This window comes from Thalia democratica, chromosome 6, assembly GCF_965202585.1.
Source record: "Thalia democratica chromosome 6, ktThaDemo2.hap1.1, whole genome shotgun sequence".
In the NCBI taxonomy this organism is placed as follows: Eukaryota; Metazoa; Chordata; class Thaliacea; order Salpida; family Salpidae; genus Thalia; species Thalia democratica.
In genome coordinates, this window is record NC_139170.1 from 27761014 (window position 1) to 27789010 (window position 27997).

At 28.7% G+C, this 27997-nt stretch overlaps 1 protein-coding gene across 3 annotated transcripts; it reads left to right on the forward strand.

Annotated features, from left to right (window-relative positions):
- Nucleotides 1–27997, forward strand: LOC145839483 (guanine nucleotide exchange factor subunit RIC1-like). 3 transcript variants are annotated; one of them, XM_082947057.1, is made up of 32 exons: nucleotides 1–181; nucleotides 562–669; nucleotides 2021–2196; nucleotides 2408–2550; nucleotides 4295–4553; nucleotides 4833–4939; nucleotides 8906–9081; nucleotides 9598–9774; nucleotides 12746–12924; nucleotides 13422–13563; nucleotides 13682–13814; nucleotides 13960–14096; nucleotides 14303–14394; nucleotides 17040–17254; nucleotides 17651–17786; nucleotides 18646–18865; nucleotides 20231–20356; nucleotides 20653–20763; nucleotides 21372–21554; nucleotides 21728–21899; nucleotides 22651–22774; nucleotides 23166–23310; nucleotides 23496–23575; nucleotides 23857–23953; nucleotides 24118–24227; nucleotides 25091–25182; nucleotides 25542–25625; nucleotides 25977–26238; nucleotides 26401–26616; nucleotides 26747–26864; nucleotides 27108–27221; nucleotides 27328–27997. In XM_082947057.1, exons 1-32 carry the CDS (start codon nucleotides 41–43, stop codon nucleotides 27571–27573), a joined length of 4821 nt encoding a protein of 1606 aa, XP_082803183.1. In that variant the 5' UTR covers nucleotides 1–40; the 3' UTR covers nucleotides 27574–27997. The 3 variants fall into 3 exon arrangements, with proteins under 3 accessions (XP_082803183.1, XP_082803184.1, XP_082803185.1); XM_082947058.1 differs by having other exon boundaries at nucleotides 12746–12921; XM_082947059.1 differs by having other exon boundaries at nucleotides 27108–27239; nucleotides 27328–27462.

Here is a 27997-nt window from a genome sequence, read left to right on the forward strand (position 1 = left end):
AGCAAATGTATTATAATATTTAAAATTTTGCAAAACTATCATGTATTTTCCTATCGGTTGGATAAAACACCTGGATGTGAAACAAGCAAAAAAGTATGACATACAATGTGTTTCAGCAAATAGGTACCACATGCTATTTGCTGTTGTCACTGAAGCTACAATTAGTATCTGGAACTGTAATGTAAGTAATCATTTTATTTAGCTGTTTATTAAAAATGGTGCAACTTTATTTTAAGGTGTTTTGTTTTATTTAATTTTTTAAAATACATTTAACCCCAATCTATCAAAAGCAGTTTATTAACACATTAAATTGAATGGTAAAATATTTTGTATATATTTTTGTAAGTAGTAAAAAAAGGTATTTGTAAAATAGTAAAACTTTACACCAAGGTTGTTGGATACATAGTTGAAAATTTTTAATTATTTTTTGAAAAGTAAACTTTTTTTTATTAAATGTAAAATAACTATATTAAAAAGTTATTCAAAAAATTCTATTAGTTTCTGGCTTGATGTTTGATGTATTTGTTAGATTTATATTAACAATACTGTATTTGTCTGCAGCCTTGTGTTGAAATAGCTTATTATGAAAGAAGCAAATCTAGCTTGAAGGAATGCGGAAAAAACCTAGTAGTAGAATGGAAGCAAAACAGTGGCATGCTTGCTGTTACTGTAAGTGAATTTATTGACATATTTTTTTAATGTATTGAAAAGTCCAAGAGAAATCAAATGTGATTAAAATTTTGCTTTTTATGTTAATCTAAAAATTTCAAATTTATTATTTAAAAAAATGATTTTATCTTTGTTTAAAAAAAAAAGACTTTTTGTTTTAGTTTTATTTTTGTTTTTTTTCCTTATGTTTCTTTCTGTTTAAGTGGCCTAGGTTTTGATGCCTAGGTCTATCATATGGACAATAAACTTGCAATAACAATAATGATAATGTTTATGTTCTCAAAAAAAAAAAGAAAGTTTTTATCCAATTATGTATATATAAAAATATAAACACGGTTGCTACGAGTCAGGCTAAATAAGCTTGTTTTGTAATATTAGTAAAATACCAGTATTTGGTAGTTCAAATGATTAAATTTAAAAAAGTTTGTTTAAAATGAATATATTTTTGAATATATTTTTAATTGTGAATTTATTTCTAAATAGGCTTTGGTTTTGTAACCATAATTTTACTAAAACTAAGGCAATATTTGCAAAATGTCAGGTTTTGTCAGTATGACAGCTTAAAATCTCATTATTTTTTTAATAATTTTGAAAATTGTTTGTTTTTTTTTTACATGTTAAAAAATTGTCGTTTTATGTTTTCATGGTGGCCATTTTGCCTAAAAACCTAGAAAAACCTGGAATATCCAGTTAAGTTTGTTTTTATAATTAATAACAAAATCATTCAATTAAAAATCTTTGATGAAAAAAGTTAGTGTTCTATTCAAAATTATTTTTTGAAGTAATCAATATAAAAATAATTTGTTGTCTTCTATACTCTTACTATTTTTGTTTTAATTTTTGACCAACTGCTCAAGTTTAGTTTAAAAGTATAAATATTGTGCTTTAATCATTCATTAAGTTTATTTTAATGGTTTTTTAGTACATTAAAGTTAATGAATGATCACAGCAAAATATAAAGACAGCAAAAATATTTTATATGGATTATTTCAAAAATTTCATTCATTGTTACCAAAACAAAGTTTATTTGAATGGTAACAATGAACTCATCTTGATTTATTCAATAACTTATAATTAATTTAGAAATACTATTTAAATATGAATTTAAAAAGTTATCGAAGATTATAAAAAAACTCAGTATGGTTATAAAGATGTTTCTATTTTTAATGCAACTCTTAATAGCTAGCAATGTAATTCAACAACTGTTTTTCTATAGGAAGTTTTTTTCATACGAATGAAAAAGTTTACTTTTTTAAATCTTTACAAAATTAAATCAAGTATAATAAGCATAATGTAAATTAAAATTTACTTTGTAAATTAAACTAAAAATACAATTAATATTTTTGTGCAGACAAGCAAAGGTCATCTGTTGATCTTCCAGCTCGAGCAAGATATTGAAAATGGTAAAGGATGTTTCCTGTACAAATACAAGCAGAGATCGACTCACCAAGGTGAAAGTAAGGACTCTGTGGCAGCCATAAGACTTTCATTAGCTTTTGACATTGCATGTGACTCTGAAATTTCTTGGTAATGGTTGTTTTTATAATTAAAAAAAGCTAAAATTTTAAGTTGCTCTTAAACCTTAAACTGATAGTTGTTTTAGATTTGATAAATTAGTATAGTAAATTAATATACTAGAAAATTAAAAAAATATATTTGAAGTAAAATCAGTATAACAAATTAAACTTTAAATTACAATTTACTTTTTATATATGAATAAATTAATAACATTTTGCAGTATTTCTCCTTGCAATGAAAAGTTTTTAATGGTTGCACTCACAAATGGAAAATTAAAACTAGTAATGTGGGATGTTAATGTAAATATTATTGAAGATATTTCCGTACAAGATATTTTGTTTTCTTTGGACGTTCATCTAACTGGTAATTTATAGTGTAGTAACAATTTTTTTTAAATGTTACCGTTTAAGTTTTTTTAATACAAAATGTTAGATTAAAAAAAAGTTAAGAGCTTATAATTAAACAAAAATTCTATTTTTAATATGTTGACGTCAAGCAGTTCAGGGTTGGTTTTAATTGATAATAGTTTCAAGGGCATAGGGGGGGGGTAAACACCCTTTTTTGATTTTTGATCTTATTTTATATAGTTTTTACTAAGCTACAAGATGCTTTTTACAGATTTAAAAAATTCAAAATAATTTTTGAGATATAGCCGGTCAAAGTTGGAGACAACAATAGGTTCCTTATGGGAGGTGCAAACTAAAACGACAAAAATAGACTATTTTACTAAAAATCTATCTTCTCCTACGTTTTTGAGATAACTACCTCAAACTTTCAGGAAATGTTCCTTAATATTTAGAAAATTCTGTCGGAAGGAATTTTGAAAAAAAAAAAAAATAAAAATTTTATATAAAAAATATAAAAATATAATTTTGATATAAAATTTTTATTTTTTAATTTTTAAAAATTCTGTTCCGATAGAATTTTCTAAATACTACAAGGAACATTTCCTGAAAATTTGAGGTAGTTATCTCAAAAAACGTAGGAGAAGATAGATTTTTAGTGATTTCTAGTTATTTGTCGTTTTAGTTTGCGCCTCCCATAAGGATCCTATTGTTGCCTCCAAGTTTGACCGGCTATATCTCAAAAAATATTTTGAATTTTTTAAATCTGTAAAAAGCATCTTGTAGCTTAGTAAAAACTATATAAAATAAGATCAAAAACCAAAAAAGGGTGTTTACCCCTCCTATGCCCTTAATCTAGTTTAGTTTTATATATTTTGAGTTTAACTTAAAGCCGTTTGTACAATATAAAAAAACATAAATAAAACTGGTACAAATACTTAAAAGTTTGTTATGTTTGTAAAAAAAGAAAAAAAAAAGGACAACTGCAATTATGTTTTATAAAAATAATAGATTAATTAAAAAGGTTTCCAGATAAAAAAGATTAAAAAACTTTACCCTTACTATAAATTTCATATATTAAAACAGTTATTCAACTATTCTTTTAAAATTAGGCAAACAAAAATTTGTAGCAAAGCAATTTAATTCTTTTTTTGTGTAGCTTCTGCTAAGGTAAACTTTAAAGTTTGGAACAGTTTTATGATACAATGTTTTAAGCTATAAAAGTATTTAAACAAGTAAAATGTTATATTTAATATATACAACATCAAGTTAAACTGTTAAACATAGCTTACTATGACTTACTTATATTTCAACCTATTATATGGAGTTGCCGCAAACTTGGGTTAATTTGGCTACTCATGCTGGTTCAGATTAATTTAAAACTTTTAAAAAACTGAGGCCAGTTGAAACTACCATAAAGCATATAAAAATTTTACTGTAACCTAAGATAAAATGAAGTTTTTCGATAAACAACTATAAAAAAATTATTAATTGACGTTCATATAGATTAATAGTGGTAGGGCTTAGACTTTATTAACTTGAGTTAATTTTTTAACTCAGAAAGTTGCAACCTTGACAATAATAACAAAACATGTACTTCAAAAATATTCTGGTTTTTGTTTTAACATAAGTTAAATGTTTAACTAATGAGCACTTAATAATATATGAAATTAATTTTAAATGATTTTCTACACCTGTTTTCAATCAGCCAAATTACCAATTCTTTCTAAATTTAAAATTTTACATTTTTTTAAATACTAAAGGTTCAACGTTGAAGGACGAGTCGGTGTTCGTGCAAGACATGGTCTGCAGCCCGTTCCTGGACGGATTCTCCATGGTGCTGAACGATGGCAGGGCGGGCAGGATCATCGTGAAGCTTCTGTACGAGAGCGAAGGGGACGAGAACGAGAATGTGGCCCCGGTGAGGTGGCACGCGAAAGGTGTTTGGGCTCCCGACATGCAGAATGCCACCTGCACCGCAGTCAACTTCAAGTACAGAATGCTGGCGTTCGGCAATGATAGGTAGGGGCAACTTTTTGTGCTGTTATGAGTGAAATCACATACGTTTTGCAATTGATATACTGAAGTTTAAGTAATTCAGTTAATACACTATATATTTTCTATAAATAGTTATTTATTTGAAAAAAATAGGCTTATAATTTTATTACAATTTTTTTATTCATGCATGCAAAGAATTTTAAGTACTTTACTTCTTGGTCATTACTTTTAAGGTTATGATATTATAATATAAAAAAATAAAACTTATTGAAAATGGTCTGGTTATAATCGAGTATCTTACAGGGGAGGGTGCAATATTTACTCAGTCGATGACATGACAGGTGCCCTGCTGCATTCTCATAAAATTTCACTGTCTTCTAAAAACTATCCCACTTTAAACAAAGTAGTTGGTGAGCAATGCTTGTTTTTGAGTCAAAATATTTTTTTTTTCCTCATTTGTTAGTTTTACGAAAAATTGTCATTTATATAACTGAATTTTTTTATTAAACTTCACGAAATGTTTTTCTTGTTTTAAAAAACTACAATGAAAGTGTCTATTTCCTAGCGTGTATTAAAGTTTATATTAAAAAGTAGTAATACTAGTTTAACTTGGTTAGTTTAAAAAAAAAATTTTTTTTTAGAAGTAACACTTTGAAGTCAGCAGATACTGATGGCTCAGTATCTGCAAGACCCGTTAACTTATTTTTTTGTCTTAAGCCCCTCTTAGTCTTAATCATTCTAATGGTATAGTAATCACTTAAATAGTAGCTTAAACTAAAAACAACCGGTTATAATTTACACAGCACAGTTTAATCAACAATATTTAATAACAAATGTGATTTAAAAAATACGTATTAACTCAAGTAAAATTATACAAAAAGTTGATAAAGCTAAAGAATAATTTAATAATTTCTTCAATAAGCAACAAAGTTTAATCTATAATTTGGCACTTCTTTTAAAGCAACAAATTTACAAAAAGTTTAAACACTCAACTGCAATCCACTCAGAGTTCCAATTCAAAGATATGTCATCAGCCAGAGATCAACAATAAAAACTGACCGTTGCTACAACAAGAATAGCATTTTGTACTAAAAATTCGTCGTTAAGCAAACGTCATAGTGCTTTAATAAATTTAAACTTGTCAGTGTTTACAACTAGTTATTTTGTAAATTTATTAACTATTATCACAACGCAGGGCAGATAGCGTTACATTTTCCTTTCTTTTTACCCTTTTTTGGCATTCTTGGCCAGGCTCCAATGATAAGCATCAAGGTCATGAGTAGACAGGAAAGAAAAATCGAACATACTGGTTTGCTAAACAACTACTGACGTAACTCATTAAACTGCTTCTGTTCTCTTGCAGCTGAAACAGGTTGCCCGCCTGCAACTCGTCACACTTCTCTAGACACTGCTGGTGATTTCAAAAATGTCACGAATCCATGACTTGTCAGTTTTTTTTTTTTTTTTTAGTACCAAATTAAAAATTAACCACTTTTGAAGATATAAAAAAAAAAGAAAAATTAATTAAAAAAAAGAGAAAAACTTTATTAAATTTGTACAGGTATTTTAACAAAAAATAATATTTTAATTGCAACAACTAAAAAAAAATCAACTACTAATAAATCATTAAATAAACTAGTTACCAAAGAAATAAATAGAAAGAAAATAAAATTATAACCAGTTGTTTTCCATTCACTACCCCTAAATATACATAAACGCTTAAAAACAGTAAAAAAAAAAGATACTTACGCCGAATGAACGCTTAGAATTCATCCGAGCTACATGCTTCGGCATAACTTATGGGGACTTTTTAGTTTCCTATTGTAGCTATCGATATCCTTACACGATGCGACCCTTGGAACAAAAGCTTTCACGTTCCCTAGTCCTGAATTGTTCTGAAAGATCATACTTTTTTCTGACTCGTAGCCAGATTCACTTCTTTCTGACGAAGAATCTCGATACTTGTTATAACTGAAGCTTTGCTTGAAGCTTCTAAGATCCTTCCTTGTAAGTTGTAGGCTCAAATCGTAATTGTAATACCTTCTGTAACTATTTGGTCTCCTATTTCGCTGCTGCTGATTGCTTAATTTGTTGCAGCTGTAGTACATGTAACTATTTCGTAGAGGCGGTTGCTGCAATTTGAAACTTTTGTTATAGATGTGTCTCTTATCTTTAGCATACCGTGAACCTCGAACTGGTTTATTGTTTGGACCTGTAACATTAGCAGCCTCTGGTAAGTTTTTACTACCCATGACAACATCAAATTCAACTACCTCCCCTTTTGTAACTGATTTCATTAATTTTCTAGGGTTATTTTTGATTATGGCACTATAATGGATAAAAATATCACTGTTTAACTCTTCATTATGGATGAAACCATAACCTTTGCGAACATGAAACCACTTGACTTGACCAGTCAATCTAAAGGCTATAGGTTTTCTGGGAACAAAAATTTTCTGCTTAGATACTTTTGACTGCTTTTTAGTGGATTTACTTGTCACCTTCGTCGGAACTAAATGGCATGACAAACAATGAGCAGCTTCAACCATCTTTGTAAGAGGTTTTCTGACCCCATCCTCAACTCCTCTTACTGTGTGTAGGACGGGAGCTCGTTTTTTTGGTGGTGTTGTTGCTCTAACGGAGACATAGGACAAGTTGCGACTGCAGCACAATAGTCTGCACTATATCCCAAGTTAGCATGTTTGTAACAAAGCGCGTTCTGTTCGTAATTCGTGCGCTTGTTATACCCTTCCTCGAAATACCCCTGACTACGATTGTGTTCATTACTGCGGAAATGTTCCCTTTTTTGTGGAATGGTCTCATGCCATTTTTGTTTGTAAGAGTATCTCTTATTGTGCTTAAATCGCTGAGGTTCGTATGAAAAGTTTTTAGCATTTTCAAAGACCCTCTGTTCTTCAATACCGCATATAAATTCCGTGCGCCTAATAAACTCATTATATTCAAGCCCAAAACATTCCTTAATTTTGTTTTTTAAATTATTAGGGGCATGTCTGTGCATAAAGTATTTAATTCTGTCTTCCTCTTTAGACTTTGCCCATTGCTTAGCTGCCAAAAACAAGTCCTGGAATTGAACTGGCTCTGGCCATGATGGACTTGCACCTAATATACGAGGCAATTTGCTACCTTTGCCTTGTAAAAAGTTAACAAGACTGCTATACGTTCTGTCTTCGTCATGTGTTTCAACGAAGTCAATTATATCTGAACGGGGCCAAATTCTCTGGAGAATTTCAAACTTCTCCATTTCAGATGTTATACCATAAGCCGTACACCGGTCTTCAAAAAAACGTAACTCCACAGCCGGATCGCGTACGGCATCAATTTTTTGAAAAAGCTTACAATTTTCAAGAGTTTTTTTCTTGAAACTTATTTGTGTTGACATTTCGCCTAAAGCGTGCTAGGTGTGATTGTTAAGGGTGAGGCCGCTGTCATTTATGGTCTTATTGGTATCTAATCTTCTATAAATTGCTTTTAGTTCATTTTTTAGTTTATTTTTTTTCTCTAAAACCTTAGCTTGCTCTAATAAGTGAGCTAAATCCTCAACGTCTAAGTCAACTTCATCTAAAGCATTAAAATCTACAATTTCATTGTTTTCCCTAGTCTGCGCGCTTACTTCTGTTTCATGAGCGCTGTTTATGGTCGCTTGAATATTGCTGGGAGATTGTGAGTTCGATATCAAGTCAGAGTCGCCATTGAAGTCAGCAGATACTGATGGCTCAGTATCTGCAAGACCCGTTAACTTATTTTTTTGTCTTAAGCCCCTCTTAGTCTTAATCATTCTAATGGTATAGTAATCACTTAAATAGTAGCTTAAACTAAAAACAACCGGTTATAATTTACACAGCACAGTTTAATCAACAATATTTAATAACAAATGTGATTTAAAAAATACGTATTAACTCAAGTAAAATTATACAAAAAGTTGATAAAGCTAAAGAATAATTTAATAATTTCTTCAATAAGCAACAAAGTTTAATCTATAATTTGGCACTTCTTTTAAAGCAACAAATTTACAAAAAGTTTAAACACTCAACTGCAATCCACTCAGAGTTCCAATTCAAAGATATGTCATCAGCCAGAGATCAACAATAAAAACTGACCGTTGCTACAACAAGAATAGCATTTTGTACTAAAAATTCGTCGTTAAGCAAACGTCATAGTGCTTTAATAAATTTAAACTTGTCAGTGTTTACAACTAGTTATTTTGTAAATTTATTAACTATTATCACAACGCAGGGCAGATAGCGTTACAACTTAAGTTAGTCATTAAACAAGAGGTGATTCCTTAAGAAAGGTTTCGTTTTAACTTTTACTTTAATAATGTTTTAATAGTTTAACAAATAAAATCTTCTGCAAAGGGCCCGTTTTGAAGCTGAAGTGGTCGAGCGACTGGAGCGTGCTGGCGATGTCGTGGAAGAAGGGCGGGTTGTCCGTATGGAGCGTGTTCGGGGCCTGCCTCCACTGCACAATACCCGCCGATCAGCCCGTGTCCACTTCCAAGCACCGGCTGTGCAAAGAAGTGTTTCTGTCCATGGTAGTTTTTGATTGACTTTAAACACTGTTTAAGCAGGGTGGACTCGCAGAACCTCAAACTTTTGTTAACTTGCTAAGCACAGGGGCTTTTATAGTAAGCATTTTGAGTAATAAGGTCGTCTAGGATGGAGCTTTTTTTAAATTTTAGTTGCAGGCCTACAAAGCCAGCTTTATCTTGTGCTTTATTTAAAAATAATAATATGAGTTTTCATGAGATGTATTTCAATAAAGATGTGTATTAAGTGAAATTTTGTATATTATATAAATAAACTTAACAAGAATTATTTGATAGTGTAAAATGTAAATTTTTTTGTGACAAACTACAGATAATTTATAATGCATAGGTAGATTCTAAAAACTTATAAAAATTCTGCTAAAACTACCTTAAAATTTTAAAAATATTATTTTTCTTTCTGAATTTTTTTATTATAGCTCACGTCGCTAGATTTATAAAAGTAATTTTTTACATTATCAACCGTTCAGAAAAATTTTTAAAGAATTTAATTTTTTTTTTCAGTGTTGGAGCGCTGAAGGTTACAATTTATGGCTTCTCGCCAGCAACCATTCATCTTCATCTTTAACTGAGGACGCCAACGGGAACATTGAAGGACTTCACATGTCCGTAGACTCGCCCAAGACTAGTCTCGTAAAACTGCCTTTTGCCAAAAGCTGCCTGGCCATGAACCCGTGCATGGTATGTAGCTTATTTAAAAAAATATATATGACTTCTTAAAATTGTTTTGATTTTTATATCTACAACGTTTAAATGTCAGTTCTTTCACTGTACTTGTGTGCATATATGGTTTTGTTTGATCTTAAGAGTTTATATAATGAACAATGAACTTTACCGCAAGATCAACAACAACAGCATCCGAGACAATCCTACGACCGGTTTCGTCCTTATTAGGACTCATCAGGCAGGAATAGTCGCGAGAAACTGCTATTGTGATCATAAACAAGCGGGCTTAAGTACAAAGTACTGAAGCGACCGTTTGTGGGTTAAGTTGAAAAAATGACACAGCTAAATCATTCACAGCCCAACGTCTCAGACATTGTCAGCTTATTGTGAGATTATAGTCTGCGCTCGTTTGATCAGTTTTAGCCAGTATTTATTTTGGCCATCATCAGCAAAGTTGAGATGTTATATGCCTATATAGTTTGTATAAGTCAGGTATTAAAAAAAAGTAACAGTTTGTTGAAAAACAAACGATTAGAAAAAAACGTTTTTTTTAAGTTAAAAAAAAAAGTATTAAATGTGAAACATATACAATAATAATAACAAGTTTAAACAGTACTCTTTTTTTTAAAAACTAATACATCTTTCTGTGAGTTAAAAAGTTAGCACACTTCAACGGAGCTATTAAAGTTGTATAAATACTCTACATATACAATACTATTAATTTATTTTCATACACACTAAGATTATTTCTAACAATAGCCCTTACCAAAATATTAGTTGTAATTAGCTTTTAATTAAATTAGTGTTAATAAATAAATATTTTTAAACATACGTCAGAATCGATTTCTTCGTAGTTTTTTTATTGAAAAAAAATATTTATCCGTAACTATAATTGATATTAATAAACGATAACAGCATTTTTCAAGCTAGTTGATTTATTTAATTGACGCTAGTTTTTCTTTGTTAAATTAATGATAAAGTTCCACTGAGTTCTGATAAATAAACTTTTGAAAAAATTAAAGATAAAAAATAGAGATTACTAGTGTATTTTATAAATCTATAACGATAACTGTGTATCAGAACTTCGTGAATTAATCAAAAAATTTTTTTTGTATTATGTTATAAAACATAGTTTTACTTATTATCAAACCACCTTATAAAGTTTTTACGTATGGCATTGAACTTATATAACAAAATAATCAAGACTCTTAAGACTAGTGGTTTATTTGTACTCAATACTATTCAAATAAAACCGAATTTATGTAGTACAGAATATTTTTTGCTGTTTCCCACCAATCTGTGTTTTGCTCTTCTTTTTCTGTTTCTTTGAAAACTGAAGTTTTTGGTTGAAACGACTCTTGCGAAGAAGTACTAAGCTTTTTCCTTTTCGGTATAAGTTGCAACATAGCTTTTTTAGTCTTTATTTTCGTGTATTTCTTTCTGAAAACGCTAGAACTTTTATTTTTCCTGATTAACCAACGATTAGAAGGTTTTCTGTATATATTCGGTTTCTCAGGTGTAATGTTCTTTTGGGAGTTGATTGTAGTTCCTTCATGAAAGTTGTTGTTACTAACCGCTCTAGCTGAAGGAATTAAGGTGTTTTGTTTTTCTTCTTCTAATGAAGTTTTAAAGGGATTAGGTTTTTCACGAGCTTTATTGATTACTTTTTCGAACAAGTCGATGTCAAAGAATCCTTCACTGTACTTTATTAACTTTAAAGTCTCTAGAATTTTACTTTGCAGAAGAGGCGCTTCTTTATTTTTGTTTCGTAGCTTTTTAAGTTTTTGATTAGATTTTCTTTTGTAAGTCCTATACTTCATTATTGTTTTTTTTTTTTTTTCGTATATTAAATAAATTGCTGCTTGTTTTCTTAATTCTGTAAATCGTGCGAAAAATTAAGTGAGAAATTCAATTATGACGTACATTCGTAGAAACAGCTGGTTTTTATTAAGATAAATAATTTACAGCCAGTTGCGAATACCAAAGAAAAGATTTGCTATTATATAAAAATTATCCTAATTACAACAATATATAGTTTTAATCTTTAACATAAATTAAAGTATATATCTTTTAAATAAATCAAATATTTCGTGGTTTACTTCAATAAAACATAATCAAGACATTTAGAAATTAAGATTTATGACAAAACTGATAATAACTTTTGATACTAATTAACAAATAAAGTTGTAACTATCATTAAGTTAATTATATTTTACTTATTATGTTAAGTTAAAAAATAACATGATACTTTTTTTTTTAAATAGTAAAAAAAGTTTAACTTTATACGATCATAAGTTGTGTTTTAAAAATTTATTTATTTATTTTAATACCTAAAACTTTTTATATTATACAATGCAACAAAACATTTTATTGAAAAAAAATTACTACTTATATGAAGTGTATATATTTTTAATCATGTATATTTAATAAGTTTGTTTTACATAAAGTCTTATCAATATTTTGATATTTTTTTCAAAATACTATAGTTTAACCGACTTAGACTAAGATACGTTTTTGATAATTTCTGGTGTTTTTTCTGGTGGCTTGTTGCAACTAGTATATAATATTTACAAAATGTCAATAACTGTTATCAAATGCATCATTTAGTTTTTTATTTGAGAGAAGAAAGTATAACTTCAACTCAAAAAAAAAAAAACTTGTAATAATATTTTGTTTTAAACTTCAAAAGTAAAAAAAAGTCTTAACTAAGTACTTCGCAAATTTTATTTTTGAATATACTTTCAAACACTAAACTCATTTAAACAACTTATTAAAATAATTTCAGTAAACGCAGGAAAAAAAAATTAATACTTCGACTTACTCTAGCAATTTTACTAATGCTATAACATAACACAAGCTTAAATACAAGCTGAAAAACCAAGTGTTGTTTATGTTCACTCAAAAACTAATTTTACCACTGACAAACCACCATTTTAAAACTTTACAATTCACAATCTGAAAACCTGTTAAATCAAAACTTGTCCAGACAAACCACAGCCACATCCTGCTGCACAGCGAGGACCGGCTGTACTTGAGCGTGGGCGAGCGACCTACCAGGCTGAACATGTGCAACATTGACGGCAGCAAGGTGCACCAGGTCAACCACCACTCGTCCGACTACACCTCCTCCGTACACTTCTCACCCTCACAACACAAAGCAAGGTGGTTTGTATTTTGAAATGAGGTGGCATTAGTAGTATATTGAGTATTTTGAAACCATTTAGGTTTTATGATTGTCTGAAGTTTAAACTGATTTTTTTTTGCTTTATTTTTTAATGATGTACACAGTGATAGTAGTATTAAAAAAAACATAGGTTATTCCTTTATGTCTAAATGTTAGTTTTTAAATAGTTAACGGTTGAAGTTGTATGAATTGACTTATTCTATAACTTCATTTAGTACGTTATAAAAATAGGTAGTTCCTGTTTCATTCAATAAAATCTATTTAAAAAGATGACAGTGGTGTATTAAAAGTAGTGTTTTTTTAGTTAATTAAGGCTTTAATTAATAACAACATATAGCTTGAAAACAAGTTGAAAAAAATTAAAGTGAAAAAAAAACTACTGCGAATTTTTATATAATAGTATAGATTAATGTTTTTCATTTAAGTATATCAAAAATCATTGTTTTTTTTGTAGTAAACGAGGTGTTTTTGTTTCTAGGTTTGACTTCACTAGTTCTTCAGACAAAATTGGACCTGAAAACGAAACGAGAAATCCATCGGACATGAACTCAGTCGGCAATAAGCAATGGACAATCATACCGTATCCTAGTACATATTTACCGAATAACTGGCCTATACGAGTAAGCTTTTGTTTACAATAAAAATTAGCTGTTATTCAGCTTTGAACGTTACAAACTAAAAAAAGTTAATGTTTTTTGGTCTTTTTTGATATTTTTTATCTATTTATTTTTTTTTCAGTTTGCCACAGTCGACCATACTGGCTCTTACTTGGCCATAGCTGGCGATTTTGGAATCGCTCACTACTCTTTGCAAGGCAGAAAGTGGAAGGTTTTCGGAAACATAATCCAAGAAAGAGACATGGTTGTGACAGGTATGCTCGTAATAATTTTTGCCATTAAAATTATATCATTATATGGGAAACGTGATGTATATATGATAAGAAAATTGAAATTTTTATCTATTTTAATATCATCTCAATATATTTATATATATGTTCTGTTTAATCAATCTACAAGGTGGCATGACTTGGTGGGGGTCGTTTTTAGTGGTTGCATGTTACACGTTGTCGTCCAATCAGGAAGAAATTAGAATTTACCCTCGTCACGCCAACCTCGACAATTCCTTCGCCTGCATCACAAAAGTCAACTCACAGGTTTTAGTTTAATTATTATTGCCTGTGTTAAATAAAGTTTATTAAGTTTCCCTTTATTTTTTCATAGTCCAACATATTACCTTTTGAATGCTGATTTTAAATTTTCTACATTCTTTGGTTTCAATGTTTACATTTTGTAAAAGTAAGCTCTTTAAATTTTTTAGAAGCTTTTATTTACTTATTTTGTCAACAAATATTTTAAACAGATTCTTCTTATCAATGTTTTCAAAAATTTTATTTTTGTGTTCACCCTTTCAAGAGAAATAAAGATATACATCATAGTTCAAGACAATACACAGTTAGTTTTTTTCAGTTTTAAACTGATTTATTTTTGTTATAGTTTTTACAAAAACATAAAACTACTTATAACGTTAGCTATCAGTTCTACTCATTAAAAAAATTGTAAAATTAATTTTTTAAAGCGTTTTTAATCTAAATTGTCTTTTTTTTTTGTAGACTAAAAAAGCTTGTTATGAACCATCAAAGCTTTTCAAAAAATTATATATATTTAAACAACGGTTGTTTTAAAAATGTTTTTAATATTGAAAAAAAAAATCATTGTGTAATAGATAACTTCTGTCCACACTATCTACTATGCAAAAGTGCACACTTTGATAAATACTGATCTTAATTGCAAACTTACACACTATTAACAGTATAAAATTGATATTTTTAGACTATAATTTTGAAATACCACTCTGAGAATAATTGTAAAATTTTATTGTGAGTTTATAAAAATAAGATTTTAGAAATAAATAATGCGATATTTTAATATAAACTAATTATATAGAATTATTTTATTTAATATAAAATCAAATGAAAAGTTCTGGGTGACTAAAATAACTTTAAAATAAATGTATGTTTACAAATAGTATTAGCATTTTGTAGAAATATATATTAAGAATACTTTTTAAAGCCTTAAGAAATGGTTTAAACTATTAGATCATTTTAAAAGTAAAACTTTATTACTTGATTTTTTTAAGTTTGCCATAATACTACTAATCAAGTTCGATCTAATATTTTTTGAACATGATATTTGTTTTTTGAATTTTTACAATTACTTAGATATAAAAGTATTTTAACTACAAAAACAAGTTTAACAAGTGAAAAATTATTTTTACGATTATAAACACTAGCTGGGGTAATGGAGTTACAAATTGCAATTAAAAAAAACGTTTATGTTTTTGAAAAAGTAAATTTCAAATATTAAAGTTTTGACCGTTTACTTAAAAAGTATATATTTGCTTTAAAGCACGATAACCTATTATAAATTACACCTTTATAAGTTAAATCAAAAACTGAGCCATTCGTATACTTAAAAAAATCAGATATTTACTTAAATGATATTAAACAAAAGTAAAAATCGAAGCTACAACATAGTTTACAATTTAGTTACCAAATTCTTTTAAAAGCTAAACTCTATCATATTTTTGAGTTTTTAAAATAATTACATGATTGATATTTTATTTGATAACTCAAGTATCATAATAATTTAAAGTTTCTACAAATTACAAGTAACTTATAGTCATTATTTATAATGATTATACTGTTTAAGTTTTGAAAGTTTGCTTTTTATAATGTTCTTTAAAACCACGTCGTTAGTATAGATGAAAAACATTTGTTATATTTATATTCTCAAATTCCATGGCAGTTTTCAGATAAAATTAGTTTGTTCTTCCGACTATTGTAAACTCTAATGACATAATTTGCTGTAATTTCCGTAAAAAGTAAACAGCAGTTACTACTGTACGTTTGAAAATATTGTGTTTCGCATGTTTTTGTATTTTTTAGTTTTCAATACAAAATGTATTTTAATCTCAATTTTTTTTTTCTGAGAGATTTAATTTTGATGAAAGTTAAAAAAAACTGTTTACCGAAGGTTTTAAAGTTTCAAAAAACAAGATACAAAAATTTTCTGAACACAGATATTTTTAACTTAAAATATAAAAAATCACTTAGTAAATATAGCGAAATTAAATTTTCAAAATATTAATTATAATTTTAAAAAGTTCTGTTTAAGTAATTCTTCATTCTTAAATGATTTAAGTACTAAGCAAATTAAAATTTTAGTATAAACTTTTAAATAGATTTTGTAACTGGAATGTGCAGTTTGTAAACTATCTAAATATTATATTCATTATTAGTTCAAAACTTATTTATAATTATTTTTTTTATATTGTTTACGTTGTTTCCAATTATTTTTACCACTGAATTAAAAATAAGCCTGTTTGTTATTTATCAAGATACATCTTAAGTTTTGATACTTGTTTTAATTGATTTAAACAGCAATGCTTTTATATTCGATAGTTGTACTAAAGTTCTGTTTGTTCTAAATTTGTTAAATACAGACATTATTTTTTTATACACTATAAATACTATGCTTTAAAATTATTATTTCTACAATTGAAGGTACAAAAAGGATACTAATTGAATATACTTTAATAAAATGTATTTTAATACAGTCCATTTAAGTAGTTTATATTATTTAATTGTATTTACTGTTATTAAATTATTATTTTAACAAAGTATTAGTTAGAGGTCTTTAAAAATACTCACGCTATAGTTTGTTAAAAATATAGTGAAGTTTTTTAGAATATTTTTACTAAGGTGCTTACAATAAACTTAACTGTTTTAAAGTAAATATAAGTATTTTACTTGGAAAAAATACTTATTTTGCATTACCAATCTAAGGACGGCTCAATGTTTCTAATATGGTAAATGATTGGAGAAATTTGAATTTAGTTATGAAATAATTAATAGTAACGATTAACTAATGTTTGTATGTAAATAAGATTACCAATGTCTTCATGTTATAAAAGAATAAAGTTAAGTAATTAAATAATATTTTAATTGCTCAATATTTGTTTGTAATTAATCATCAAAAGTTTACAAACAAAAATCACAACAGTAATTAATTTTTTTTCATTGTTTTTCGCAATCCAGGAAGCACCACGCCACAGCCAAGTTGCGACACCTGCAAGACATACAGATCGGTCACTACGTCATATTCCCGACGTCGGTCGTCTCGGTCACTATGACGTCACTGCACCTGGATTCGGCCACCAGGCGTCACTCGATGGCGGGAAACCTGAGTCACCACAACCCTGGTGTCAATTTGGAGCAGAGGGAAACGAGAGTTTTGCTGCTGAACGTCGCTGGTATGTTAACTGGTGACACAATTTTGTTTTAGGCGTTATTTTTTGAACTCAAGTCTAAGTTCAAAGCTTATTAGATTATAAAAAAGGAAGAATGTTGCGTGTATTGTTGTTTTTTTTTTTGCTATTTAATGTAACTTTTAGTTTATGTTTTGTTTATTATATTTAAAAAAAATAAATGCTTTAAGGGCTACTGGTCTGCTTTTACGAATGAAAATAAAAAAAACTTATAAAGGAAATGAAAAGTTTTCAAAACTGTTCAACTTATCATAAAGTTTTATATAACTGAACTTAATAACTGAATATTTATGTCTTTAAAAACTCTACCGCAAAAGAAACTCCTTTAAATTATGTTTAATTAGAAACTTAAAAGAATAATAATTAAAAAGTCTTGTTTAGGTCGACTTATCTGGCTACATCAAATTGAAGATACCAACTTGGGTCAAAATAAACTCAGTAAAGTTATGAATTTTTCACACCCAAAAGTCTTGGCTTCGTGTGTTGAAAACATTTGGACAACAGAAAAGAAAAATAAGTTTGTTTTATTATTTATGTTAGTTTTATCAAAGTTTAATATACCATTAAGTTTTTGTATTTTATTTCGTAAATACATGAGTTGAGTAAATTTTAAAACAGACCCTGTATATTACAGAAAAAGAATAGTTGTAAAAAAAAATAATTAAAGAAAAAATATAATTTTAAAGCCTATCCTAGTTTTTATGTTTTGACTTCTCAAATATAATTTCAAAAAGAATTTATTATTTTGTTTTTACCACCCATGTTTCCTTAAAAGTAAGATAGCAGAATTAATTTATATACAGTTAATTAAGTTTACCTTGGAACTTAATACATATATCAAAGTATCTAATTGTAAAATTAGGCAACTGCACTTTTTTGTATGTAATAAAGGCGGTAACGTAACACATGTAGCTTCTGGTAGCAGACACCACAGCACATCGTTTAATTTGTAATTATGCCGTGTTTGATATGTTGAACAATTTTTTCTTTGTAACATTGGAAACGTAACCATAACGTTGAGCAAGTTCAGATAATATCAGATAAAGTTGTGATTTTTCTCTAAATACCTGATTAGCTTCTTAATGTTTTTCCAACGGTCGATTAAACTTGAGCTTCGAGCTGTGGGAATTCTATGGATTATATTAAATTAATGCTTTTTCAAATTGCAAAATTTGTTAATTTTACTGCACTTTCGAGCAAAAACATATCAGTCGTGACATAAAATTTAAATAAAAAAATATTAATATATAACTAAAATAAAATTTTTCATCATAAAAAACGCTGTATACTTTTTTTTTAAGTTGAAACAACTAGATTTCTCAACTTTATTTCAAGGAAAAATATAACAAAAACAACAAAAAAAATCTCCGTAACAGAAACAAGATCCACCTGACTGACGCGCTGTGGATAGGTTGCGGCAGCATCGGGGTGAAGGTGTGGTTGCCCCTCATATCCAAGCAGTCCAAGCAGAAGAAGATGTACCGGGACAAGCAGCAGCCGATCAAGCGGGTTACCATCACGTTCAGCATGGACGACTGCTACCCGCTGTCCGTGATGTACGACAAGGCATTAGTGCTGGGAGTCACCTCTGAACTGGTTTGAATGTTTTTTGTTTTAAATTACTTAATTTTTTTCTGAACTGGTTTGTGATTTGGTGTTTGTGTTGAAAAGTAGTTGTTAATTGGTTAAGAAAAGTTGTGATGCGCTCGGTAAAATTTGCTTTTGGTGTTTAAACTTGATTGCTTAACATGAACATTTAGTGTCTTTTTTTTATACTTTAAATTTAAAAGTTGAACTTGCTATAGGAAATTTTTTGAGAATCAAAAAAAGAAAACTTTAAAAGTAATTCAGGCCAATTCAATTAATAAGAAAAAAAAAAAATAAATATCAATAACTGACATTAAGCTGTTTGTTTTATGAGTTTGGTCAGAAAAACAAAAACTGTGTTTAAAACAAAAAACATCGAAAGTGTTTACAGCGTGAGTGTGATGAATTAAGATAAGATTTATCACTTGATGTATGCGCACACACGCTGTAGCACGGAATGGTTCAGTGCCGGTGTATTTGCAATTAACACAAAGGAATTGCGCGGTCGAATTCGGCATAGCATGGCATCGCCAGCCAGTTTAAAGTTCTGAGTGCTACGGAAAAACACTTCAGTTTTATTTTGTTTGTGTGTGCGTAAAAAGCAGAAACTTTATCTGATAATCTTGTTGTACACTTTTTAATTTGCGCAGCGATAAAGCTTGTGGTTTGGAGAGTGCGTTAGTATTTGTAGTAAGGTTAGTCGAAATATAGTGTTATTGATAAAAGCTGCATTTATTAATAACTTTGTTTATAAAACTTTGCACTTTTTTTTTCGATTTTCATTGCTTACCACACTGTATTTATTTGTTAGTTATTACTTTTTAATTTTTGATTTCATTGTTTATTTAGAAAATAAACAGCTTAAATTTTACTGAGGACAATAAATTATATTTAAGCAAAATTTTCCCCAATCATATATATTTTTTACTTTGGTCTAAAAAGCACTTTTTATAAAAAGATATCACATAGTTTCAAGAAAATTAGAGATTAAAAAGTTATTCAGAATTAACATAATATTTAAAGCTAATGACTATAACTTGTAGTATTTTTCAGACAAATGCGTACTATTTTTTTAAAGCTACTTTATAATGAATGGTGATAATAACTGTGCTCAAAATTTGTGTTTATTTGATAAGCTATATGTTGATTTGTTTGTAGAAATAGCTAAAAATGCGCTTAAAAATTTTACGATTGTTTCAAAATACTTTAACTATATGCTAAGTTTATATTTCAAATTTAAATTATTAAAATGCTTAAAAAAACTAAATATTCTTAAGGTGTTACTTATTAAAAAGTAATTATAATAATTATAATGAACTGTCTTTAAATTTTTTATTAAAGAATTGACAAGCCTAACATTAATAAATTTTACAGTCTCATTATCAAAACATAGTCGGGTCAAAAAATCAAAGTAATAATGACAACAATATAATTGTATATAATTCATGTATTGAATCATTCTCTTACATTGATCACAATTGTGAAATTTTTCTACAAAAGGTTAGATATGTTTTCAAAAACTACTTACACAACTTTTGTACTTACACTATTATTAAAATTAAATTTGTAGCTATATTTCTGTAAAATTAAGCATATATTTTGCAGTAACTGAACCGTATCTATTAATCGTGTTGTTTATATAAAATGCTGAATATTTTTTTGGTAAGTTAGTATTGTTATATTAATTTCTAAGTTAAAACATTGAGCTAATAATTTCATCAACAACGACTGCTTCATATCATAATTCATAAAAAATATGCCAGACAAAAATAATAATTTGAAGTATAATTCAACAGATATTGTGTCAACTTCTGCGAAGAAATCTTGAATTTCACGCTCTCGAGTTGGCTCGAACCTGCACATCCCTGTCCTGCTTTCCCCACGTTCTCGAGCTTCTGCTGCATGAGGTTTCAGTTTCAGTTGATTAGAAGAAAAATTGTTTAAGTTCATTTGTAAACATTGAATTTAATCTTATTAATTGTGAGCCAATTTTATTAATTCAAAATGTTATGTAAATTATATATAAATAAGAGTGTGTATTACATAATTTAAGCTTATTTTTTATATAAGTTAACTTTCAATTTAAGTTTTTAAACAATAAATTATATTTTTACTGACAATATATTTTAAAGCTAGTCTTTTAGACTATGTATAAATAGATAATGATATCGATATACAATGAAAGTTTAAAAAATCCACTATATGGCAACTTCTATGTTAAGCAGTTTAGATTTCATTTATCAAAAAGTTTTAATAAAAATGTATAATATTTTATAAAAAATTGATTGATCAAAACTATTTAATTCATTTTTCATCGAAATGTCTTCAAATCTTTCTTGGAGAATCAATTTAAAGATTTATACTACATTAAGTGTTTTGTTATTTTATTAGACTAATTCAAACAAATTGTATTGTTTAGAAAAAGTGTTACTTCAGCTTAGGTTTTGATTACTTTAGATAATTAAACATAACAGAAACCTACAATTTTTTATATATATTGATCACTGTATCGTAGGTGTTAGAGGAAGAAGCCACGGCGTCGGAGCCAATACCGGATCCGCTTCTCCCCACCGTCGTGAAGTTTATTGAAAATTTTCCCGAGTACCACATGACGGTGGTGCATTGCGCGAGAAAAACTGAGATCGCCTTGTGGGAGTACCTGTTCAACTACGTCGGCAGCCCGAAGGAGCTTTTCGAAGCGAGTGGAAAATTTGTTTTATTTCGTTCATGTTTAAAAAAATGTTGTTTAAAAAACCGTTGAAAAAATTGTATCAGTTCTTAAAAAAACCTTAAAAAGAGATTTGCTAAAAAAATTCAATTCTTATTCGAATGACATGTTTTTATTACAACTTTTTCGTTATTCTCTTCCAGGAGTGCCTGCAAACGGACCAGCTGCGAACGGCCGCCTCCTACCTCCTCATCCTGCAAAACCTGGAGCTTCTGTCGGTGGCCAGGCAGGATGCGACCAGGTTGTTCGATAAAGCCATCCAGATGCAGAAGTGGACTCTCGCCAACGAAATCGTCCGTTTCCTTCGAGCAATCGGTACTTAAATTGTGTAGCATTGTGAACAGCTTTCAGTATTTATTTTTTGTTATTTTTTTACCTTTTTTATATACCAGTTTAAACACAAGCAGAGAATACAATAATTTATTTGTTTAAAGTGCTTTTGACTTAACATTTTTAATTTCAAAACATATCAAAAATACTAATATAAATAAAATGTTTTAGTATCAAAAACTGAGTTATAAGTTAAACAGAGATTGAAATAACAATCTTTAAAACTTAAAAAAATCTAAATAAATCTTAAAAAACTTATATAAAACACAATATATTAAGGCGTTAACTCCTAGAGATCGAAACAAGTAGAGACCTTTAGAAAATGAAAACTGTTTTTTACTAAATTCTAATTTAAATAATAATAACACAAACATAGTTGCATACTTATAAAATATTTTTTTAAATCTTGAAGTCGTGAATATTGACCGTTGTATTATTGTAAATTATTATTGACGTCTACTAATACTTTTTTTTTTGTTAAACAATCAGTATAAATGTCTTAGTTTTACAAAAAAGTTTTACTACGATAATACTTGTTTTTTTTTTACATTAGTGAATTTTAGTCATACGTACTTTTTTATAACTTTAACTATAAGCGGTCAAGTTATGTTGTTCTTATGGTGTTTATCCTTAAAATAAGTTATATATTAAAGAAAAAAACGTTGTAAAATAACTTTAGATCAGTTTAAATAATGGTTTTTGAAGTAATGTAATAGCCATCAATGTTATTTTCAAGGTGATGGCGACATAAGTTCAGTGCCTCGGCATCCAACGCTGATAAATTCAAACATATATCCGGCTGTGTCACCCAGCACCGCCTACATACCAACCGTTGACACCGACACCGGTTTCAAATTCGGGTAGATTCTTCTTTTCGAGTCATGGTTGCGTTTTACCAATTTTGACTTTAAATTGAAGAAGTTGTAGAATAGTTTAACTATACAATGAGAAATTTTAAAGACTTTATATGTTTAAATGTATAGTTCTTAGATAAATACAATAAAATTTAGTATAACTCTAAATAAGTTACAACTACAGAGTACTAGTGTATATAACCAAAAAGCATAGTAAAAATATACTTAAGTCTTACAAAAAAGATAAACAAAAGTTTTAAGCTTTACTAAAACTAGTATTTGAAGTCCAATAAAAAATATTGACGAGATACTTGGGTATTAATTGAGGAAACAATACTTCTGCAAAAATTTTTCATGTACATTATGTACTTTTTATGACGTAACTATTTTTATTTAGTTTGGCGAAAACAAAAAGTCTGGACATCAAATCTCCCATACCAACCTCGCCCCCACCCACGCTGACCAGAACAGATTCTTTCAGCAAAAACACGCAATCCGCATCCCAGTTCTTCCAGGGAAACCACATTCGCAAGTATCAGCCTGTAAGTTTTAAATGTTGTTTGAAATGAAAAAGTCGTGAAGCTCTATTTAGTTCGAACTGTTTTAGTCTTTTTTTTTCAATTATACAATTATATAAAACTAAGAAATTTAAAAATAACTTATAGCTTTAACTTGCCTAGTTAAAAAGAATATTTTAATAACGAATTATAAAACTTTTATTTCAAAGGAGCAAGTGGTCTACAGACCTCTGGTTGCGACAACAAGCAACCCGTTGAGTGACAATTCTTCACCAAAAACAGCACGAAGGTACTGTTTTGTTAGTTTATAAAGTGTAGTCTCATTTGTTAAATTTAATTTAAAAAAAGATTGATAGGTTTTAAATTTTTTTAGATTTGTAGTTTTGTTTTTATACTGAATATAAAGTTATATACAGTCAGTGTTGGTGTAGTTTTTTAAATTTTGTTTTGAAACTTAATAAATGGTATATTTATGTTTTAAATTATTTCAAATATATGAAAATAGTTATTGTCATGTACGTTTAAAAAATGATTTTATTTAATAATTTTTCACAAATGTTACCCTCATAGGTCGACTAATACAGATGTTACTAAGCAGAAGCAACAGCCTTCCGAACAAAACGATTGCGCTGAACATTATTTCATTGATATTTTTCTAGCGAGAAAGGTTTTGATTTATTTGATACTGTTTGATTGATTAAACATACATAATAAAGATTTCCCAAACAAAAAATTTAAAACTAGTGAAGCAAATAGTTTTCAAGCCATATAAATTATTAACTGTGTATTGTATATAAGTTAATGAATACTTAACCGTAATGAAAATGTCAGGCAAGAAAAATGTTGTCTGAAAACAAAATTCATTCGTTGGGCAAATTTGCAGCTCACGTAGATTTTCAACTAGTTCCTTGGCTCAGAAAAGAAAGAAATAGAGCTGCTAGGTAATTATGTTTAATCTAATTATAATTATTTCTGGTCCGTAGGTGTTAGGCTAAGTCTAGATAAATCAGTTTATTTGGCAATATTTGAAAAATGTCAGGATTTTTCAATTCAAGTGTTTGTAATTTTCTTACTTTCGAAAAAAAAATTTGACAATTATTTTTTTTGTATTATATAACTATAAATATCTTTTAAAATATACACTTGGTTTGTAGCATTAATTTTAATAAAATTAAGACAATGTCTGTACGTACCTGGTTTTGTGAGTACAAACATTTAAATATTTGTAAATTTAAAGTAGAAGTTTGAGAATCAGTTTGTTTTCATTTTAACTTTCTTAATTTCTTTATTTGTTTTCTAAAAATCAAAACATATAATATTGTTAATTTATTTCTGAATAAGCAGCAATTTGTAGCTGCAATTTTAGTGAGATTGAAACACATAATAAAATAGTTACTATTTTATTCCACATTTTTATGTAATATTAAAATCAGGCCTATGTTGTTAGATAAACTAATAGGCTACGTTTTTTCATTTTGTTGTAAGTTCACCAAGGGCTAGGGAAAATAATGGGTGGAACAGTTGTATTTCAGGCTAAAATTGCAAAGTTTTGCGTACGAAACCTGTTTTTACTATAACTTATTTCCAAGTTCTTAAACGTTAGTTTTTCGTATGTTTTGTTATTAGAGTTTTGTTTTATTCAGAACTATATGTTAAACAGGATAAAAACGACGATTTTTACTCTAATGTAAGAAACAATAAAATTACATAAAGTTTTTAAGTAAAATATTCAATATGGTCATTCTTGAATCTTTCAAACTGACAGATTCAAAAGTTTTATATTCATTGTGTAATTACTTTGTAGGGTCGATAATGCAGTTTTGTGCTTGAAAGCGTTGCACGAAGATTTTGAGTGGCCGTTTCCTGAAGATACTGTTTCAAGCATGAGTTCTAGTTGTAAGTTAAAAAGCTAACTTATTACTCTACTGCTACAACAATTATCCTTCTTAATAAGATAAAAAAAAATTATAATATATTTTGCAGAAAAATATATATAAATAATTTTTTTAATAAATACTTTAGTACTTTTTAAAAATCTCGATCATAACAATAAGTTTTGTTCCACAGACATGAAGACACATTTAAATTTTGATGTATTTGTTTAGTTTTGAGCATATATGTACGTTGCAAGTTTTTAAATCTTAATTTATTTTATATTCATTTTATTAAAAAAATGTTTTTATTTATTTTTAAAAGATTAAAATAGTTATTCGTTTTTGAAAACCTAAAGAAAATATTTTTATACATATTCACAGCCACTGCTTCATCATTAGCATCGTCATTTTCCCAACTCAATCTTAAAAAAATGTCACCCAAAAAACTTGGCTCATCGTTAAGCCGTTAGTTTAAATTTTTATTTTTACCCTGTTTTCTTTCTAAAAGTTAAATTAGTTCTTATCAAATGCTTTAAACTTATAAAGTTTAAATTTAACAAAATGTTTACTCTTTTAAAATAAATTTGTTTTTAAGTACATATGCTACTAGATTTTTTAATAGTAATTGATAGTATTTGAACATTGCAATATAAATTTATTGTTCAAAAAAACCTGACTACATGGTTTGAAGTTAAATCTTAATTTAAAATTGAACACTTATTTCAAGTTTTAACTTTTATACACTCGGAAAAAATAAAACAGCATAATGAACTTTTTATTCAGTTATAAATACTAAACAATCATTCGCAACTGCAGACTACCCGTCGCTTGAATCAATCGAAAACCGCAACTTCGACTCGTACGAAAGCGTGGTCGCCATGTCGGTGCATAGGAAGGGGTCGTTGTCATCGCAACAAAACCTCGACACCATTGGCTTCAGCGAGACGGCGTCGGAGTATCACGACGAAAATAAATTCGAGCGGCAGTTCACGACGACCAGCATCAACAGCTTTCCAGAGTACAACGAAAAGAAGAAGAAAAGTACTCGCGGCACTCCGAAGTCAGAAACTCAGTTGAGGTTTAGTTTAAACATTTTAGTAGATATATTTCTTAATGTTTCTAAATAAAACATTTGAGCATTTTTGAAAATGTGTTCAATTAGTTAATGTCGTTTATGATTAAGTTGTGACCTTATAGATTTCCTTTGAATTTTATTAATTAATAAAAAAATACTTTATAGGTACTTACTGGAGCTGATGTTGGAAGCGTTTTGTTTGGAGTGGGCGCTGCTGATATGCCTGGTCCTGCAAGACATCAACTCGCTGAACCGGCTGATCAGGTCGGTGCAAGCCACCATCAGCGACACGAGCAACGGAAATGTCACGCTGGACCTCGCCATACTGCAAAGGTTGAGATCTTGCTTCACCAGCGTTGTCGAGTGGGCCGAGAAAGACTGGTATGTGTTTTGATTAATTAAAAGTCTTGTTGCTTTAAATAATAATTATTGTTTGTATTGAAGTCTGTTTTGTTTTAGCGACATGTAGACATGTTAATTCTTATTTCAATAGAGTTGTTTTACATCACAGTTCTGGATATTTAGGAGTAATTGGCAATATGAAAGATCAGCTGGAATCGCTACACGATGCAATTAGCCAAAACGAAGTCCTTCATGCTAAAAACCAAGCTTTGCTTGCCCACAAAAAAGTAATTTTTACCTATTATTAGTCTACCTTCTAGAAAAGTTAAGCATAGCTTTAAATTAGCACATCAGTCAAATTTTTTTCTCTCTTTTATCTAGCTTTTATTGTCATCTTTAACATATAAATATTTCTTTTAAGTCGTTTTAAGTTTTCCTGAATGTTGATTTTTTTAAAGTTCTCGAATACCCAGTTCAAAATAATAATTAATCATCAAAGTAATGATAACCTTCAAAAATATTTCTAACAGATGACTGACATGGACAACAACAACAAATCGGTCAAAAGGTTCCACAGCGTTCACGAGCCAGTAAACGAACCGGCAGCCGAAGCAAAGAGCATCGAGAACACGTTTGCCTTACAGGTCGGATAAATACTGGGGGTAGGCTTGTCGAGATTACCGCACATTTTCGTTTGTTTTTCAAACTCAATTTTTAATCTTATATAAAATACTCTGTTTAACTTCACAGGCGGCCAACAAAGTTTTGCAGGAAGTCTCCAGGACGGTCGTTCAGCAATCCAGGAAAAGTGTGGCTAAAAACGACGGCGAACAACCCGAGTCGAACAAAGCTTCACTTCCTCACTTGACTTCGGCGGAAAGCGCAAAAAGTTCAGAAGCCGAGGACGCGCCGTCCAGCGAGGTGAGGAAAGATTTTCTGTCGGATGAAGAAGTCGTCAGTGACTCCGAAGAAGAAGACGCTTGCAGCATCATGTAGAAAAAAGTCATTTGTAACGTGAAGTTAAAATATTTCGTATTCTAAACTCAAACTAACATTGTTGATGTGTTTTTAAGCTTAAAAGAAAATAGTTAATATGTTGTTTTAAAATTTCCTTAAAGTTAGTTTAGCTAAATAAAAAAATAAAAGCTTTAGAACTAACAAGTTATTCTACCATTTTATATAAGGTACAAGTAGAAAATATTGGCATTTAAGTTTTCTTTTTTACGATTTACAAAAGTTCCAAACATTTGAGTTTAATAATTTTAGGTAAACTGTCGTTTTTATTTATTTACTAAAATTCAAACTCTTTTATTTCAAAGTTTTAATTTGCATAGTTTCTTTTTTTTTATTAAAAACTAAATAGTCTTAGTTAAGCATAACTTATAGTTTCGATTATTTATTTAAAATAAACATTTTTCTA